The sequence below is a fragment of the Salminus brasiliensis genome, chromosome 12 (genome assembly GCF_030463535.1).
Source record: "Salminus brasiliensis chromosome 12, fSalBra1.hap2, whole genome shotgun sequence".
NCBI classification, from domain to species: Eukaryota; Metazoa; Chordata; class Actinopteri; order Characiformes; family Bryconidae; genus Salminus; species Salminus brasiliensis.
Window position 1 is genome coordinate 1,494,141 of NC_132889.1, and position 19,991 is coordinate 1,514,131.

The window sequence follows — 19,991 nt, forward strand, 5'->3', positions numbered from 1 at the left end:
TTATTACGGGATTAAAACGAATTAATAAACTCGTAATAACTCTTATTTTAATCAGTTCGTTATAAATCGTGGACGAAACGCCGTCTCCTGCCTGTTTTCCTTCACTTTGGCTGATCTGTTAATCAAGCGGATCTGTTTTAGTCAGTTCTGCCAAAAACACGCAGCTAGTTATAGATCAGGCAAAATTACAGCCCACGCACGTGCGCGTTTTAAAATACATTTATTTATTTATTTATTTATTTATTTATTATATACATTTAATTTATTTATGTATGTATTGGTTTATTTATTCGTTATATAAATTAATTGTAATAATTTAGTTGTTATATAAAATAATTGTATTTATTTGTTTATTTATTTACTTACTTACCTACTTTTTTCCTTTTTTGTTGTTTATTTGAATTTGATATATATCAAAAATGTTCAGACAGTATGAAACTTCTCTTTGCTACGTTAAATGTAAATTACTAATTCTTAACTATAAGATATGCTACATATCAGTGTTTAATATGTGTCTAAATACATTTAAAATATATTTGCCACAAAGGGACAAATTTGAAATACATTTTAGTTTTAAAATAAAATACAATGTATCTGAAATGTATTTCAAATCTATAATATATATATATATATATATATATATATATATATATATATATATATATATATATATTATTTTCCATGATTTGCAACTTATTAAAATAGACCCACTCATCCACACGGACAATAAAAACTATATAAATCTACATAAATTATATAAATTATATATTATATACTATATAAACACATGCAAATCGTGCAAAATAAAAAAGAAACAGATAAGGGGAAAAAAGTAAGTACTTACTTTACTATACTTACTCTACTCAATATACTATAGACCGGCGCGGTACACTGGCGTAAGCTACGCTACCTGCGGAGCCCTGGGTTTGCAGTTACACGAGATAAATCAACATCCAGGCGCTAGAGCGGACATGCTTGAAAAGAATCGATTCGTGAAAAGAATCGGTTCGTTTGAACCGGTAGAGCCGAATCCAGCTGAACCAAACCCGCAGCGTAGCGGTGGTGCACTGAATATAAGATAAGATAAGATAAGATAACATAGTCCTTTATTAAATATGGTTCACTTTCACTGTGAGTTTAATCATTTTCTAAAGATGGTTACAGATAAAACATTACTGCATAATATATACTATTATACTGTATTATGATATATATGTATATTATTTATTAATATCATAAATGTTGGTACATTTACTCATTATTTATTGTAGTATTATAATTTGTATATATTAGACAATGTAAATAGACATTGTGTATATAGTAAACATTATGAATGCACACTAACACTGACAGGTTTAAAGTTAAAAGTAAAACAAAAAAAGCAGGCCTAAATCTGGTTTCTTGTTTATTTACATATGGCACCCCAAAATATGTGTTTTATATTCTTCTTCTTTATCTTTTTTTTTATTTATTTTTATTTTTTTTTTAGAAATGATAGTGTAATTGTCAATAATTAATACATTTTGCCATGTATAATAATAACAAAAGCATATATATATAGATAGATAGATATAGATATCTGTGTGTGTGTGTTAATTAATACGTTTAAACATCTGGACATTTGATCTTTATTTAAATAATTAAACAATATTAAGAGACGGAGGTCATGTAAATAAATACACACAACTAAAGAAATATATATTTTTGTCATTAATAAAAATTGTCATTAAGTTATTAACCTTGTCTGTGTATATATTCTTATATATATAAGAAAACAACCAGAATCTTTACATTAGACGAATCGTTGAATCGGACAGATTCGGTTCAGTCAACTGACTCGAGCTTCCCATCACTAACGGACGTGACTCACCCACTTGCTGTAAATGATTAACGAACGCTAGAGGGCGCTTCTGGGCGAGGCGTATTGAATGGGGGGGGGGGGGGTGATGTGGCAAAACTTCACACAGTATTTTTCATTTCGTTAAACAGATGAATTTAGTACATTTACAAAATCTATAAACATTTAAATACGTTGTAGAAATATGTTATTATGATTTTGCTATGTTAAATTATAATTACGAGAAAACATCATTATTATAAGACACATTATGTAGGTAATTATGACATAGGACGTCTTATAGTTACGAGAAAATATGTCGGTACTGTGAGATATTTGTAAAAATGACACATACTGTCGAAATATGACATAATTCATTGTTATTATGAGGAAATATCTCATTATTCTGAGATATATTGTAAAATATAAAACCGATTCTATATTTGGTCATAAAGACAAGATATGTCTTAAATATAATATTAAATAAATATTACTGAACCTCATAATTACAATTACAGGATGCTCTAAGCCCTAATTTCAGACCTTTGTCTTGTGTGTATTTTTAAAAACTGGCTCCATATGAACCCATTGATTTTGGACTCGCTTGCTCAGGAGCGCCCTCTAGGCCCGAACAACGTGAACAGCATCACCAGGCGGCTCTTCTCCTCACTACAGGTTTACTGACTGCACTGCTGGCAAAGTTCATCATATTCATTTATAATATAATATTTATTCAACTGGTTGAGCTTCCCAGCTAGTATTTTAGCGCACTAATTATTCTTAAATTGTCCAGAATCACAACTATTTCATTCTTTCTACTATTTGATTAAGTATTAATCTTAATGCTTTTGGAAAACGAAGATGTGGATTGTAATCGTCATAACCTTTTATTCTGGTCTTACTTTCTTATCTTTTTTTATCGGAGGCTGAAACGTCTCCTGACCTTGTGTTTTCCTTGCTTTTTGGCGCCGCCTGGTGGCCGCTAATGGTAGAGCAGCTCTGCAGAGCAGGAAACAGAGGCTATACCCTACAGTCAGCTTGTACTTAATTTTCCCAGCTGTCAGTATATCCATCTGTATGGGTTTAAACTCATCTCTTTTGCTTCTGTGCCTCAAATATGTAAATAAGCTCTGTTCTGATTGGCTGCCCTGTATTGTGCTTCATTTAATCAGGAGTCCGACCTGAAACACTCTCTATAACAGCCTTCAGAAGGAGTGGGCGAGACTAAAAACAAAAAACAATCTATAGGCTGGATAAGTTTACATATCTAAGTGCAACATCACAAAAATGAGCAATTCCAGCACTGCGAGGAACGTTCACTTCATGTAATCTGAGCCCTTTTAGGCCTCTGGGTGACCGTATGTTCATATGGTGCACAGCAGTGGCCACCAACCCTGTTCCTGTCACCTGACCCGATCTATCTAATCGTCACACTCAGAAGCTGAATCTACTGTCCTGGGAAGGGTTTACACTCCGTCATTAGTTACAGTAGCAGTGTGTGAAACTACCTCCACCATGTTTGAAGGCTGTGTTTTACTTTGGGGGTCTTAGATACAGTAGCAGTGTGTGAAACTACCTCCACCATGTTTGGAGGCTGTGCTTTAGTTTGGGGGTCTAAGTTACAGTAGCAGTGTGTGAAACTACCTCCACCATGTTTGAAGGCTGTGCTTTACTTTGGGGGTCTTAGTTACAGTAGCAGTGTGTGAAACTACCTCCACCATGTTTGAAGGCTGTGCTTTACTTTGGAGGTCTTAGTTACAGTAGCAGTGTGTGAAACTACCTCCACCATGTTTGGAGGCTGTGCTTTACTTTGGGGGTCTAAGTTACAGTAGCAGTGTGTGAAACTACCTCCACCATGTTTGGAGGCTGTACTTTACTTTGGGGGTCTAAGTTACAGTAGCAGTGTGTGAAACTACCTCCACCATGTTTGGAGGCTGTACTTTACTTTGGGGGTATTAGTTACAGTAGCAGTGTGTGAAACTACCTTCACCATGTTTGGAGGCTGTGCTTTAGTTTGGGGGTCTAAGTTACAGTAGCAGTGTGTGAAACTATCTCCACCATGTTTGAAGGCTGTGCTTTACTTTGGGGGTCTTAGTTACAGTAGCAGTGTGTGAAACTACCTCCACCATGTTTGAAGGCTGTGCTTTACTTTGGAGGTCTTAGTTACAGTAGCAGTGTGTGAAACTACCTCCACCATGTTTGGAGGCTGTGCTTTACTTTGGGGGTCTAAGTTACAGTAGCAGTGTGTGAAACTACCTCCACCATGTTTGGAGGCTGTGCTTTACTTTGGGGGTCTAAGTTACAGTAGCAGTGTGTGAAACTACCTCCACCATGTTTGGAGGCTGTGTTTTACTTTGGAGGTCTTAGTTACAGTGGCAGTGTGTGAAACTACCTCCACCATGTTTGGAGGCTGTGCTTTACTTTGGGGGTCTAAGTTACAGTAGCAGTGTGTGAAACTACCTCCACCATGTTTGGAGGCTGTGTTTTACTTTGGAGGTCTTAGTTACAGTGGCAGTGTGTGAAACTACCTCCACCATGTTTGGCGGCTGTCAGCTGAAGTTGATCTGCTTCTAAACGGTGCTCTATTACGTCACCAAGAGGAGATTCAGATAATATAGAACCCGACAGCTGATTGAAGGCGAATGCCAGGGTCTCTCCCAAGCGCAGCCGGACAGTGAGACTATGTGTCCAGACTGTCTGCTCTGAAAGATCCTTCTGTGAACAGAGACAAACCGGCGACTTCGCAGGCATGCAGGCTACAGCACAGCCCGACATAAAGACACGTATTTATCACACTGCTGATCCAGGATCAGCTCTGTTCATTCACAGCCTCAGTGTTCACACCCGGCCCTGCGAACACTCAACTGACCCCAGATCAGCAGATCTACTGAAAAACACTCAATGAATGCGTACCAGCATGCATGCTTGGTTCCAGCTGATGGTGAAGATCCCTCACATTCCCGATATGAACGCTATTAAGACAAAAGTATTTGGACACCGGCTCAGTCATTGTTTCTTCTGAAATCAAGAGTATTAAAGAGTTGATCCTGCTTCTGTTGGAGTCTGTCTCTACTGTCCAGAGAAGAAGACTTTCTACTAGATTTGCCTTCAGTAAAGCTGATATCAGGGCTATTATTCCTTACTTCTCTGTAAAATCATAGGAAACCAAATAGAACGTCTTGGTATGATTATTAAACATGAATAGATACATAAATAGTTTTAACAGGTTGCAGTTTGTGCGGCTCTATTTTTAAATATATATTAATGAATAAAGATGGAATATTATTAAATTATTAATAATACACTATTTACTTTAATAATAAACTACATTAATTATGCTTTTTATTTTAAATATTTTCATTTCATTTAAAAAAATGCATTATTTACAAATATATTTTTCTATTAAAATACACTTGTTATGCACATTTTTGGAAAAGTGGATTAATTAATCACTTTATGCAAATAACAATTAAAAAGGAAAAATAATAGTATATAGAAAACTTTAAAACTTATTTAAAAGAAAGGTTTTATTAAACAAACGTGGGTAATACAGTTTTTTATACTATTTATTATTATTATTTACTAGTTACAAGGAATTACAAATTTGCATAAGCTTACATATTATTTACGTACAACAAAACAAAACAAATCTATTTTACACGTAATTTTAAACTTTTTTTTTCTTCATACCGCGACAAAACCATGACGTATTTAATGTGCAGATGCTACGCTCAAAGTTTGAGTTTTTTAATCGTTAAATTTAATAAAACAAATAAATAAACCGGATCGCGCGACGTGTAAACACAGAAAGCGGAGCGGGTGACGTCACGCGCACAGGCCCCACGAGCTGCACAGCTCGGTGATGTGTTGGAATGCGCGCGAGCGGCTCGAAGTTCTCCGAACAAGTTTGCGCGAGTTTTTTTTTTTCGGACAAAACTTCGTAAAAATCCAACTTTGAAGCGGAATCGGCGCAGACGGAGCGAACAGACGCGTGCGGTAAGTTGTGCGCTCACGCGGGGGAACGTTTCGGAGGGTAAAAGCGCACTTTAGTCCGTCGTAGTGAGGCAAAAAATGGAGGCACGAGCGGATCTAGGCGCTGTCCAGCAGGGCTGAGCACTCCACCGTTCAGCACGGGCAAATCAGGACCACGGCTAACACACACTCACACCCAAACCCACCAAAACACAACTAACTTCACCGCTGAAACACGCCAGACACGCGTTTACACACGAAGCGGGCCACAAACCGTCGAATAAAGAGCTTACGCCGCTTTTTTTGCTGTTTTAATAAGCGGAGCGCTGCGTGTAGTCAGGAAGTCCAGGTCCGGAGTGTAGGAATCCAGTCCGGGGTTTCCAGCCGACTGCCTGTGCGGCGCCGCTGCAGTCGAGCTGCTTTAGCGCGGCTCCGGCGGCCGGAGGGAAATCCTGGACTGGATTCCTAGTTTCCGGGACTGGACTCGCCGCCGCTGCTTGCTGAACTTTTCTCGCCCGGAAATCCTCGTTTTAGAAGTTTTAAAGGTGACGTTTAGCGCTGCAAACACCCCCAGAGGCGACCCCTCAGCGTGCTTTTAGCTCTGTGGACCTCAGCACGGGTCGAGTTTAGTCGTTAGGGTCGTTTTAGTGCGGGTCGGAGTGATTTCCGTGCTCTGGGAGCTGTCCAACAAGAGCAATGTTTTCACTCAACTTTAATGGAGAGGTTTGCTTTTGCGTGGTTTCTCGTTTTCTGAGCTTGATTCCGAGTTTAATGTGTAATATTGTCCACCAGAACCAGCTGGACCTGCACGTTCTGGTGGGTTTGAGCCGTTTTCAGGGGGTTCGGGCTCTTCCTGACCTGCCCGGGCTGCTGCTGCTGTAAAATGGCCGAACTCGAGTTCCTCAGCATGCAAACGTGGAGGAGGCCAAACTTCAGCTGCAGCTCCAGGTTTTCAGGACTTTCCTGGAGTTTTAATCCAACTCCAGATCTTTTATTTCTCATTTTACTGGAATAAAGCTCTTAATCTTCAATGCAAGTCCGGTTTTGGAGCTGGTGAAGTTTACTGACATGGTTTAATTTGAGCTTCAGAATAAAAACAAAGATTTTTGACATGGGACCTCCGGCCACCCTTCAGGGTTTGAGCCCATTAAGCCCAAATTAGATCTTTCTAAGCTACTTTCTTTCTTATGTAGCTTAAATAAGAGAGAATTTTTTACTTTAAGCCTGGTTTTAGAGATAGTAGAGGGTCTTGACAGTAATTGGTTAGAATTTGATCTAGAAAACAAATATTTGTGCCATAAAAACTTTATTTGAGAGATATTTCTAATGTATCATTCAGATTTCACTTCAGTAACCTGTTATTTTTAATTGGTTTTATTTAGTAAAATAAAAACAAAAAAAATGGCATGAAAAAAAAAACAGTATTATTAGAATAAACATAACAATAACGTAACTGCAGTCAAATCAAAGAGTAGTAGTTTTCCATCACTGTGTTTATTAAAACATCTCCAAAGCTCTCCTCCAACATCTGGTAGACATTATTTTTTTGTTTTAGACAATTTTACATCTTTCTAACCCTGTATCTTTCTGATTGTACTTTAATAACCCAAGAGTTAGAAGATCAGGGATTTATTTGATTTGCTTTTTAAAATGAAAACAATGAATTTTGATATAAAAAAAACTCTAATATTAAAATAAACATGAAAAACATTCCTGCAAAAAGTAGTTTTCCATTATGGGGTTTATTAAAACATCTCCAGAGTTCTCCTCATGGAGTCTAGTATTATTTAGAGGTCTCCTCAGATCAACACATGGTAGACATTATTTGATTTGATTTATTTTTTATTTCTTTAATTTTTAAAACAAATTTGTGACAAACCGTATTTAAGATTTTACATCTTTCTAACCCTGTATCTTTCTGATTTTACTTTAATAACCCAAGAGCTAGAAGATCATCAAGGCTTTATTTTATTTGCTTTTTAAAATGAAAACAAAGAATTTTGATATGAAAAAAACTCTTAATATTAAAATAAACATGAAAAAACATTCCTGCAAAAAGTAGTTTTCCATTATGGGGTTTATTAAAACATCATTTTATGGAGTCTAGTATTATTTAGAGATCTCCTCCAACATCTGGTAGGCATTATTTGATTTGAACTCTATCTCAAAAACAAATAATATATAGAAATAGATTTTAGAATAGGAACCTTTCAGAGTTTAAGCCCATTTTCGATCTTTCTAAGCTACTTTCTTTCTTATGCATCTTAAATAAGCCTGGTTTTAGAGATAGTAGAGGGCCTTGATGGTATTTGAATTACATGTAATTTAGGAAATTAATCTATAGAAATACATTTGACAAACTCTAAAAACTCTGAAAATGTTTCTTCTTTATTTTTAGTGTAAGCCTGGTTTTTAGTACTAGTAGAGCACCTTTTCATTATTTGAAGACCATTAAAAACACTGATATCAGAATAATCACTAATAATAATACTCCTACAGAACGTGGTGGTGGTGGTGGTGGTGGTGGTTCTCCATCACTGTGTTCATCATTAGAACATCTCCAGAGTTCTCCTCATGGAGTCTAGTGTTATTTAGAGTTCTCCTCAGATCAACACCTGGTAGACATGATTTGATTTGAACTTTATCTAGAAAACAAAGAGTTTAGACATGAAAACTGAGTTTAATCCATTATCCATGAATATTAACAATCTTAATATTATCACAAACAATTGGAATTGTTAATTTTGTTTGGTTTGATGTTGTAAAATGGCCAAACTCAGCAGGCAGGCATTGAGGAGGCCAAACTTCTTCAGCAGCTCCAGTTTCGAGACTTTTCCATGGGTTTAAGACCACTTTAGATCGCTCTAGCCTACTTTTTCTTGTGTTATGTAACAGGATCCTATTTTTTATATTTATTTAAGCCTGATTTTAGGGCTAGTAGAACATCTTGACATTTTGATTTGAGCTTAATAATGAAAAATGAGTTTTGACATGAAAACTCAGGCTACTTTAATGGCGGTAAATGGATGTTTCTGGTGGTTTCTGGTGGTATTTTGACCAGAAGTCAAGAGTTTTGAGCTTTTCCTGACTTGCCCAGGCTTTAGCATTTGAGTTTGGTGGCGCTGTTGTGAAATGGCAGGATTCAAACATGGAGGAGGACCAATCTAATTTGACATAAATGAAAAGTTCTGGATGATAGTTCATTAATTAAAGCCTGGTTTTAGAGATAGTAGAGCACATTGACTTTAATTAATTGGCAGGGAAAGAGTCTGTGCTTGCCAACGTCAATCATCATGAGTCACGAAGGACATTTTTAAGAGTTTAAGCTCACTTTAGATCTCTCTAAGTCTTTTTTAGCCTCATTTCTTCCTTATTTTCTATAAACACGCTCTTCCATTTATTCCTTTTCCATTCAAGCTCATGCCTGAAGCATTGCTTGAGTCATGACAGGCATTTCTGAGAGTTTTAGCCCATATCGGATCTTATTGTACCTAAGCAAACCCTCGTTTTCAATTTCAGCCTAGTTTAGATCTCCTGCACTGCCTTGACGTTATTTGATTTGAGCCTCATCATGAAAACAACAGGGTTCTTGTGGTTTATCTCCCGTTGGAGCTTCAGGCCTCGCTCTCAGGAGAAAAACGAGACAATGCTCGCCAAACTGAATCATCGTGAGTCATGAAGGACATGTCCATACATGGCTTTCAGCCCTGAACTGAGCTGTCTGCTGTAATTCCCGGAGGAGGCCGCACTCTCACCCGGGCTGCTGACCTTTATGTGAGAGCGATGACTTTATTTAGCCGCTCTCGGCCGTTTGAAGAGCAGGATAATGCTGCCAGTGTTTTCTCCACATGTGTGCATGTTTCTCCTCCCAGAGTTGAGTGGAATGTAATTACGGGAGGGCGCTGGAGACCTCAGTGCGTGACACACAGCTGCTATTGTTGCTGTGTTTTCATTCTCAATTTGGACAGTTTCAGCAGTTTGATAAGAGATAAGGATGGGAGTCTGGGGAGTGACGTTTGAAAAGGTTTAGGAACCAAAGAAAAGCTCTGGGGCCTGTGATTGGTTGTTGACTTTTTTAAAAGTAAAATGTACATTTACTTAATATTTTATTTATTTCTATTTACATTCCATATGCTTTCCACTAACTTATGATGTTGGTGTGGTTTTATTAATATAAAGCTTTTATTTTTTTATATTTTTAAAAGTATTTTAGTTCCACTGATGGCATAAATCTGTTTTTATTAACGTAAAATATATGGGTGCATTTCTAAGAAGCGGTGTCCACAAACATTTGGACAGTGTCTGACCTGTGTAGGAGACTTTGTCTGACTCTGTTGTTTGTTTGTTTGTCTCTCAGCTGATTGAGCATGGCTGCTCAGACGGTGTTGCCGACGGCCTCAGGCATTTTCGTGCCATCGTGTGGAATTCCGTTGCCTGAAGACGGCCATGAAATCGCAGAGCTCCCCCGAGCAGATCTGCCAGCGCCTCAGCTGGTGTTGCTGGCCAACGTGGCTTTGACCTCGGAGCCATCTCCAGGCGAGTACGCTGTGGAGGAAAAGCAGATGGTGGAGCTGAAGAACGTGGGCTGCAGCAGCTACTCTGACAGCGAGGACGACAACACCGTGCCCTACAGCTACGATACCTCGGAGACGTCAGAGAACGCCGCCTATCTGGAGGATGGAGCTCCAGGCCAAGCGGAACCAGAGCCGGCGGAGCGAGTCGTGGAAAAGGTGGTCAGCGTTGGTGGCACGGAGACCAGGCCGGAGGACCTCTCCAAATCCCCGAACCCGGGCCCGACTGAGCGCTCGGCTGTCGGGAAACGTAAGCAGAACCAGGTGATCGTGCCCGCGGCCTCGGCAGAGCCTCCCAAGAAGAAGAAGAAGCCGTTCTACTGCAAACCCTGCCAGTTCCAGGCGGAGTGCGAGGAGGAGTTCATTCGGCATATCCGCACCCACAGCGCCAAGAAGCTCATCGTGGTCAACAGCATGGGAGAGTCCGACGACGAGGCCACCAACGAGGCGGCTAAGCAGCAGGGTTCCGAAAACGGCGCTTCCACCAAGGGGGTGATCCGGTGCGAGCGCTGTGGCTACAACACCAACCGCTATGACCACTACATGGCCCACCTCCGGCACCACAAGAACGAAGGGGATGATCAGAGGGTGTTTAGGTGCACAATCTGCCCCTACTCTACCGTCAGCCAGTACCACTGGAAGAAGCACCTGAGGAACCATTTTCCCAGCAAGCTTTTCACCTGCAACCAGTGCTCTTACTTCTCCGACAGAAAAAACAACTACATCCAGCACATTCGCACACACACCGGTATGTAGACTTCATTCATTTATTTTAATGTGCTTAAAATTATAGGTCAAAATATGTACGCCGATCAGCCATAACATTAGTACCACCTGCTTAATACTGAATAGGCCCCCCTTGTGCCACCACAACAGCACTTTTGGTAGGTACTGACCACTGCATACCATTCCAAAGGGAACACCCCACAAGACCTTGCTGATGTTCTGACCCAGTCATTATCTAGAACATCACAGTCTGGTTCTTCTTGTCAAAGTGTCTCAGATTCTTACTCTTGTCCATTTCTCCTGCTTCATCACCTTCATCACCTTCAAGAACTGACCGTTCTTCACTCGCTGCCTAATTTGTAGATCCACCCCTCCACAGACAGGAGCCACTGGACCCAAATCATCAGTGTTAGTCACTTGGTCATTGGTGCTAATGTTATGGCAGACCGATGTACAGCATTTGCCAGAAGCTTGTCTTGTCAACATAAGTGCTTAGTTACTTACTCCGAATATCCAGAGTTAGTGTCCAGAGACCCCGAATTCAAGGTACTGTTGAGAAATGAGCCACACAATCATCCTAAGTTTTAATTCAGGCTTAATTGATTTAATTAATTTTCCAATTTAATTGATCGGTTTGGTAATGAGTGGTTTGGTACTATAGACGATTAGCCAAGGCAGGTTTGGTGTCCAAATTAACTTCTCAAGTTTTAGGGCAACGCACACCAGAACCCACAGGCCTCATTCAGGTGTACGCTAAGATTAAGGCTAAGACTCGTCCCGTCCCGTGTATGACTTCCTGTTCTAATAACAGTGACCCCTTCACTCTGTACAGCTGAAAGCTGAAAGCAGCCGGTTTAGACAACAGGTGTGCCTAATTTTGACTCCCCCCGCCTCCCCCCCCCGCAGACTGCGACTCCCCTTAGCCTTCACACCCGCCATGTCGACAAATGTACGCTCTTTCTAATAATAAACACTTATCTTCATTAAAATTAGGATCAGCAGGTTCAAATGGAGTGTAATCTGTCCAAAATGTCTGGGTCTGATGTTAGGTGCTTACAGTTGTCCAGTATCACGATAAAGGAGGTGTGATACTGTAAGCAAAAAATAAATAAATAAATAAATATATAGAGCCACGTCCAGACTGTGGAATACATTACCTTATGTAGTCAGATCTGTCTCAGATACTGAGGAATTTAAATCAAATTTTAGTTGAAGGATTTTACTCATCCAGGGGATTGATATTAATATATGCTGTATTTCTGTGTGGTATTATTTACATTTTTTTCAGTTTGTTTTTTGCTTTTATCAGTTGTACAGAATATTGGTCAGCTTTGGCTTTTTAATATACTCTAATTAATCTAAGATAATTACATTGTACGGGTACAACACTACCCTCTAGTGGTGGGGGTTTAAGCACAACTCTAAACGAACCACTGTCTGCCAGCAGGCTTTACTTGTGAAAATAGCAGTACTTTGATATATTGATAATTTTTTATGTAACTTATGTCTTACTTGTAGGGTATTAGTTGAAGTATGGGCTGAGATACACAGGCCTTCAGGTTTTATAGAGTTAACCCACATTGAGAAGTGGGACCTTAATAAAACCTGGATGTGGTAGAATAGATAGATTTTGCTATTGACCCTGAGTGTTTATCAAAGCTTAGAGCTCCATATTAAAACTAAAGCTTAAGTGTGTGTGTGTATATGTGTGTGTATGTGTGTATATATATATATATATATATATATATATATATATATATATATATATATATATATATATAAATAAAGGCATGGCATTAAAGGCAGCCTACAGCAAAATATTCAGTACAGAATGTGTACCAGTGTAAGTTTCAGGACTGACCAGCATCTGATGTGTTGCCTATCTGTCTTTTTAAGGCGAACGTCCTTTCCAGTGCATTTACTGTGACTACTCAAGCTCCCAGAAGACTCATTTGACCAGACACATGAGGACACACTCAGGTAGGACACACTCCAGCATACACTTCCCACTCGCTCGGTATTCTGCAGCAGTGCTCCTAGGAGTGCATTGATTACAATACTGTGTGAAAAGCACCAATGGTGTTCCTCTTTTCTGGGCTAGGCTGTATCCACAGATCTGCCATCTCCGTTTTGTCACTAAATCTTTTTTTTTTCCTCTTTTGTTGCACACCATGGAGCCAGATGGCTTTGGATAAAATGGTAAAAGGTTTGTGTTACTGGGTGACTGAGTTTTGTACTGCGATTAGGTTGCGTATGTCCTTTTTCTCCCCCCCTGCATGAGGCTGGAGTTTGTGCTTATTCCCCTTAAAAACAAAGAACATAAAAGACTCATTGTTTAATTCTGACCTCATGCCTTTCATATGTCTCTAATAGGTGAGAGGCCTTTCAAATGTGACAGCTGCAGCTACTTGGCAGCCAATCAGCACGAGGTGACCCGCCATGCCAGACAGGTCCATAATGGGCCCAAGCCGCTGAGCTGCCCCTACTGCCAGTACAAGACGGCCGACCGCAGCAACTTCAAGAAGCACGTGGAGCTTCACGTCAACCCGCGCCAGTTTTTGTGCCCCGTGTGCAAGTACGCCGCGTCCAAGAAATGCAACCTACAGTACCACATCAAGTCCAGGCATCCCGGCTGCTCGGGCATCTCCATGGACGTGTCGAAGGTCAGGTTGAGGGTTAAGAAGGCAGACGGAGACGACTGCCCCGCTCCTTCTGTGAGTGGAAAACAGGCCCAAGAGTTGGAGGTGGACGCAGACTCTTGCGGGCCCATCAATCTTTCCATCAAGAAGAACAGTAGGCCTAGCTCTGTGCATACTGCAGACACCAAGAAAGCTGCAGATGTGCTCAGGAGAGAAAGGTCTGGAAAGACGATTCATCACACCTATGAGAAAAAGGCACAGAAAAGAGCTGCACAGAGGAATGAGGGGAAAGACATCAGTCACAAGAAAGTGAAGAGCAAAGCGGTAGAAAAGTCTGACACCACCGAGAAGCAAGATGGGAAGAAGGACAAGGAGCTGAAAAAGGTGGAAAGATCTGCTCCTAAATCTGCAGAGAAAGCCATCAAGACTCGCCCCAGAAAAGACAAGGCTGTGAGGGACACCAGTGAGGAGGAGACCGCAAGCAGAGATCAGCCTGTCCCTGAAGAGGAGCACAGACTAGACCTGGAGAACGGGCAAAGGGTTGAAAGGCTGGAGAAGGAAACAAGAGGAAACGCTCAGAAGCACAGAGAGGAGAATGAGGAGCAGCTTGAGAAAGAGGGTGAGGAGAAAAAGGAGGAGGAGGCCTCCAAGAAGGCCCCAAACAGGAGTCCAATCAAGAGGCAGGCGAGAGTGGCAAAGGTAGACACTGGTGAAAAACGGTGCCAAGAAACGTGTGATATCGTCAAGACAAAGGGACTGAAGCGTAAAGCGGAGAGCACAAGCTCTCCACCGATGGTTTCCGCCAGAATGGATGGCACCCCTGAAAAAGCCAAACGCAGGAAAGTGAGGGAGACGGATGCCGACAAGCCATCCACGAGTGCCAGCACGCCTGCAGAGGTAAAGGTCTCGAAGGGCAAAGGCAAGCAGGGCAGAAAGAGCACAAATAAGGCAGAGGTGAGGGTAGTGGAGTCTGAGGTACCCAAACCTGTGAAAAATGACTTGCTGGGTGAAACAACCAAACTTTCACAAGTGACTGCCTCACTTTCTGCAGAGCCTGAACGAGCACCTGAGCAGCCTGCCTTACAACAAGACCTGCAGAAGACACAGCAAAAGCTGGAGAGGTCTGCTGTGCAGCAAAAGCTGGAGAGGTCTACTGTGCAGCAAAAGCTGGAGAGGTCTACTGTGCAGCAAAAGCTGGAGAGGTCTACTGTGCAGCAAAAGCTGGAGAGGTCTACTGTGCAGCTGGTGAAGCCTGCCTTGCAGCAACAGCAGGAGAAGCCTGCTCTGCAGCAGTCAGGGAAGCCTACTGTGCAGACACCTGCCTTGCAGCAGATGGAAAAGCCTGCCTTGCACCAGCAGCAGCCGGAGAAGCCTGCTTTGCAGAAGCCTGCTTTGCAGCAGCAGCCGGAGAAGCCTGCTTTGCAGCAGCAGCCGGAGCAGCCTGCCTTGCAGAAGCCTGCCTTGCAGCCACAGCCAGAGAAGCCTGCCTTGCAGAAGCCTGCCTTGCAGAAGCAGACGGAGAAGCCTGCCTTGCAGAAGCAGACGGAGAAGCCTGCCTTGCAGACGCCTGCTTTGCCGCAGCAGCTGGAGAAGCCTGCCTTGCAGCCACAGCCAGAGAAGCCTGCCTTGCAGAAGCCTGCCTTGCAGAAGCCTGCCTTGCAGAAGCCTGCCTTGCAGAAGCCTGCCTTGCAGCCACAGCCAGAGAAGCCTGCCTTGCAGAAGCCTGCCTTGCAGAAGCCTGCCTTGCAGAAGCCTGCCTTGCCGCAGCAGCTGGAGAAGCCTGCCTTGCAGAAGCCTGCCTTGCCGCAGCAGCTGGAGAAGCCTGCCTTGCAGAAGCCTGCCTTGCAGCCACAGCCAGAGAAGCCTGCCTTGCAGAAGCCTGCCTTGCAGAAGCCTGCCTTGCAGAAGCCTGCCTTGCCGCAGCAGCTGGAGAAGCCTGCCTTGCAGCCACAGCCAGAGAAGCCTGCCTTGCAGAAGCCTGCCTTGCAGAAGCCTGCCTTGCCGCAGCAGCTGGAGAAGCCTGCCTTGCAGCCACAGCCAGAGAAGTCTGCCCTGCAGAAGCCTGCCTTGCAGCCACAGCCGGAGAAGCATTCCTCGCAGAAAAAGCAGAGGAAGCCTTCCTTACAGCAACACACAGAGAAACCTGTTCTACCGCAACCCCCTGAGAAGACCAGCTCGACAAAAAGTGATGCGCCAGATCGCTGCTCAATGGAGAAGCAACCTTTGGCTACTGAAAAGCAACCCAGAATAACAGAGACCTTCCAACGTGCCTCAGGGAAACTGCCCAAGGCCACAAAGAAGAAGACCTCTGTTAAACGACAGAGCAAGACCACCACCAACGAATTGCAGGAGGCATCCGAATCCGTTGCAAGCGAGAGTGAGGAGATCCCTTCTCCGACTGAAAGTGACGGCGACCCAGGGTTCAGCCAGGAACCAGTGGTCGAGAGCCCCTCTCTGGAACTGCCTGGACCGACTCGCTCCAAACCAACAGACGCGGAGGACGACGAGGGTATCCACAGCCACGACGGAGGGAGCGACATCAGCGACTGCGCCTCGGAGGGAAGTTACGACTCCGGGCTCAACGGGTTGGCGAACGGCATGGAGAAACTCCCGGAAACGCCCACAGAGGAGCTTCCCTCTCCCACCCAACTCCTCAGTCACACATGTGTCTTCTGCGACCGCACGTTCCCGCTGGAGATGGACTACCGGCGACACCTGAACCGCCACCTTGTGAACGTGTATTACCTGGAAACAGCCACGCAGAGAAACAAGTGATGGGTGGACTTCGTACGGTTGTGTTTTTAAAAATTATTTTTTTAATTTTTACTGTTTCCCAACTTTTTTTCTTTATGCTGGTCACTTTTCTTCCCGCCTGTAGTAAATTTTGGGATGGGGAATTGGTTGTATTTGATCAAGTTTCAAGCATTTATTCAAGCGCAGAAGCTCATGATGTACTGGAAAAACATTTTACACGATTAACTGAGACTTTTTCTTTAAAGAAAACCCCTGTGTGTTTCACAGTGCCTTAAAACAGTGGTGTTTGTGTGCTTCTGCAGGAATATACAGTGCAGATATGACCTCTCACAAGCTTTCTTGGGCAATACAGTAGCACTTTTGGAAAGTCTAGACCGCAGACACAGTATTTTCAACTTTTGCTGTTAATGATATGATCTTACGGTAAAGGCTAAAGGGGAAATGTCACAGTTCTGTTAAAAATGTGTTCAAATACTCTGTTCTAACTCCTACAGGAACGTGGCGTTGTGGTGTTTAGGTGTAGCACACCTTTAGGACTCTGAACAGGATGTAGTTTCATACCCCCTGAGCTGCAAGTTCCTGTAGAAGCACCCATTTCACCCAGTTTTAAACCACTGCGGACCACTGAACCACACAGAACGTGTATTTTCAGGGGGATGGAAATCAAAGATTTCCGAGTAATTCAGGGGTTCAGATGGTTTGGTGTGAAATGGTTCATTGTAGAGAAACCATACTGTCCATTTTATCGACTATCCAAACCCACCAGTGAACCTACATGTAGCTTCTGCGTATGGCATCTCCATTTGTGGTACATTTTCACTTGTAAAGGTAGTTCTTTACCATATGTCAAAATTTTATGATAAACGGACCAATAGAAATGCTCCAAACTGACCTGGATTGATATCTATTTACATTGACTTCTGTTGAAAGTCGGTCAAAACATGGTCAACGGATTGAGCATTTCCCACCAAACCACTCTGAAGGCCTTTATTTACATCTTAGCCCTTCAGCTTTGAGCCATCATCTCAGTCCCATCACTCATTTCTTTGTGGCTGCTGCCCAGTTCATCAGCATGGTGATGCAGTTATGGACAAAAATAATGGGACACCTGCTGATTCATCGTTTTTTCTGAAATCAAGGATATTAAGGAGTTGATCCTGCTGTTGTGGGAATAGCTGTCGCTACTGTCCAGAGAAGAAGGCTTTCTACTAGATTTTGAGGAGGAGGAGCATAGCTGCGAGGATTTGATTGCGTTCTGTGGCGAAAGCATTAGTGAGGTTGTGGAATGATTGATCACCTTCTCACCGCATCATCCCCAACTCTTCCAAAAAAAAAAAAATAGATGGCCATCCACCATCATTATTCCAAAGAACACAGTTCTTCCACTGCTCAATGCTGGGGGCTTTATACCACCCACCCCAAAAAAACAAAATCCACACCTGGCATTATTAGACATGGTGCCAATAGGTTCATATTTATCTTCTCCAGAAAACTATGTGCACACCCATTGCAGACACAAAGGGGTGTCCACAAACATTTGTTCATATAGTGTACAAGTTAATCTCTCAGTAGTAGCTAGCTATATATATATATATAAAATAAAATAAAATCCCTCACTGCAACACAAGGGAGGGCTACTACCATCCATCCCAGCAGAGAGCTGAGATTGAACAGAGCCAGGTGGTCAGACTCTGAATAGCACTGAGAAGAACGGGGCTCTCCAGCCTTTTGTACGGCTCCACTCGACCACAGCGGGCAGAGAGAGAGAGAGAGAGAGGGAGGAGGAGGAGGAGGAGTGTTTGTGAATGCGAGAATGAAAGAGAGCATTAACATTGATGTGCATGACCGATAACGGTCAGTGTCTCTTTGGGGGAATAAAAATATATATGGTTTAAGGGACTCTGGACCAGCGGCAGTGTCTTTGGACGTCTGCCTGTGGATTAACTTCATGCAGTAGCTGCTTAACAATGGAAGCGTATGGGCGAAAACCCAAAGCTGTAGAGGCCAAACTTTACGTTTCTCTTTCTGCTGTCGGTTCCTTCATTGCCTGAGCTCTAAAACCGTGCTCTGATCTGGGTCTGGAGAACCTTCAGCCGTGCTGCAGCCGTGTAGTGTTTAACCAGATCCCAGCACACCTGATCCAGCTGATTGGCTCATTAACAAGCCCTTGAAGAGGTAGTCGAAGGTGGGAAACGACTACAATGCGCAGGCCAGGAGGTTCCCCAGGACCGGTTCTTGTTCTCCTATCTCAATTTCACAATTTGGTCCAAAGATGATTTGCTAGTCTCTCGCGCCTGTTGCTGAAACACTGTACATACTACTCCACTGTTTGTTTGTTTGTTTGTTTTTTGGTGCCTTTGACAATCATTTTATTTCTTTTTTCTGATTTTTTTTTTATACTGTGTGTGTGTGTGTGTGGGTTCGTTCTTCATAAGGTTAAATTTTTAAGCTGGCCTTTTTCTCCTTGTCCTACTCCTCCTGAAGAACACTGCAGATCTCCGTGCCGCAGGAATTCTACGCATTGAACGTTTCTGCTACTCCAAAGCCGCCCCAGGCTGGCCCGCTTCACTGTTTTACGGGACGCTCATCTGCAGCCATGTGTCAGCTGGTTTCTGTGCCAGGAAAAAACCCTTAAAATGGACACCTTTAGTGAGTTAGTGCAATAATGTATATTGGATCTCAAACCAAAGCGAGCTCTAGGCCCTCCTTCTGTAACTGGCCAGCCCCCTGTACCCTAACCCTCCTGTCGCCCCCCCCCCCTTTAAAGTAATGCACTCGTAGACGGTTAGGCGTTATTGTAAATATGAGTCTGTCTTTAGTTTGAGTTCTTTACAGAGGTTTTCACTTATTGACCCTTTTCTCTTTTCTAAGGCTGTAAGAATCTAGACTGATCGTTTTCTTTCACAGATCAGTAAAGTAATCAAATATCTTTTATTTGAAGGTGTGACGGTAGTTCTGTGCTAGCAGCTGTAATGTAGTTCCTCCGAGGACGTTTAATTGGCTTTTTACAGAAACTGTTGCGGTTCCGTGTACTTGGTGCCTTATATTACGTGTACAGAACCAAGATCTGAATAAAAAATATTAAATTCACAAATGTTTTTTTTTTTTTATCTCTTTAATTATTTTGTTGAATTTATTGAAACAGTTAAAGCAGAAAAAAGGGAGAACATTTTTGGATTAAATTGAACGTAATTAAAATGTATTAAATTGTTTAATGTTAAATTAGTTAGCATTAAATTTAAATATTACATTGAATTAAATTCCTTATACCATGCATATTATTGTTTATATATATATATATATATATATATATATATATATATATAGAAATGTTTACAAACTATTAAAGGGAAAATTCCACTCATTTTTTCTTTATGTAAACAATGTGGGGGAATTTTTTTCAGGAATTTTACAGATTTTTTTATTTTTATTTCATTTGTTTTAGTTTAACCACATGCTCTTACATATGGAACTGTCTGAGGAATAGGAGCA

At 42.0% G+C, this 19,991-nt stretch overlaps 1 protein-coding gene across 2 annotated transcripts; it reads left to right on the top strand.

The window, feature by feature from the left end:
* Window positions 1-5,708: 5,708 nt before the first annotated feature.
* Window positions 5,709-19,593, top strand: rest (RE1-silencing transcription factor). 2 transcript variants are annotated; one of them, XM_072693785.1, is made up of 5 exons: window positions 5,709-5,833; window positions 10,167-11,128; window positions 13,003-13,086; window positions 13,480-15,117; window positions 15,160-19,593. In XM_072693785.1, exons 2-5 carry the CDS (start codon window positions 10,177-10,179, stop codon window positions 16,518-16,520), a joined length of 4,035 nt encoding a protein of 1,344 aa, XP_072549886.1. In that variant the 5' UTR covers window positions 5,709-5,833; window positions 10,167-10,176; the 3' UTR covers window positions 16,521-19,593. The 2 variants fall into 2 exon arrangements, with proteins under 2 accessions (XP_072549886.1, XP_072549885.1); XM_072693784.1 differs by having other exon boundaries at window positions 13,480-19,593.
* The last annotated feature ends 398 nt before the right edge of the window (window positions 19,594-19,991 follow it).

Bases quoted from the DNA above. Each gene is read 5' to 3' on its own strand.
- rest (XM_072693784.1), top strand. From the start codon at position 10,177: ATGGCTGCTCAGACGGTGTTGCCGACGGCCTCAGGCATTTTCGTGCCA. The intron at 11,129-13,002 runs GTATGTAGACTT...TGTCTTTTTAAG, and splicing joins GCACATTCGCACACACACCG to GCGAACGTCCTTTCCAGTGC. The intron at 13,087-13,479 runs GTAGGACACACT...TGTCTCTAATAG, and splicing joins ACACATGAGGACACACTCAG to GTGAGAGGCCTTTCAAATGT.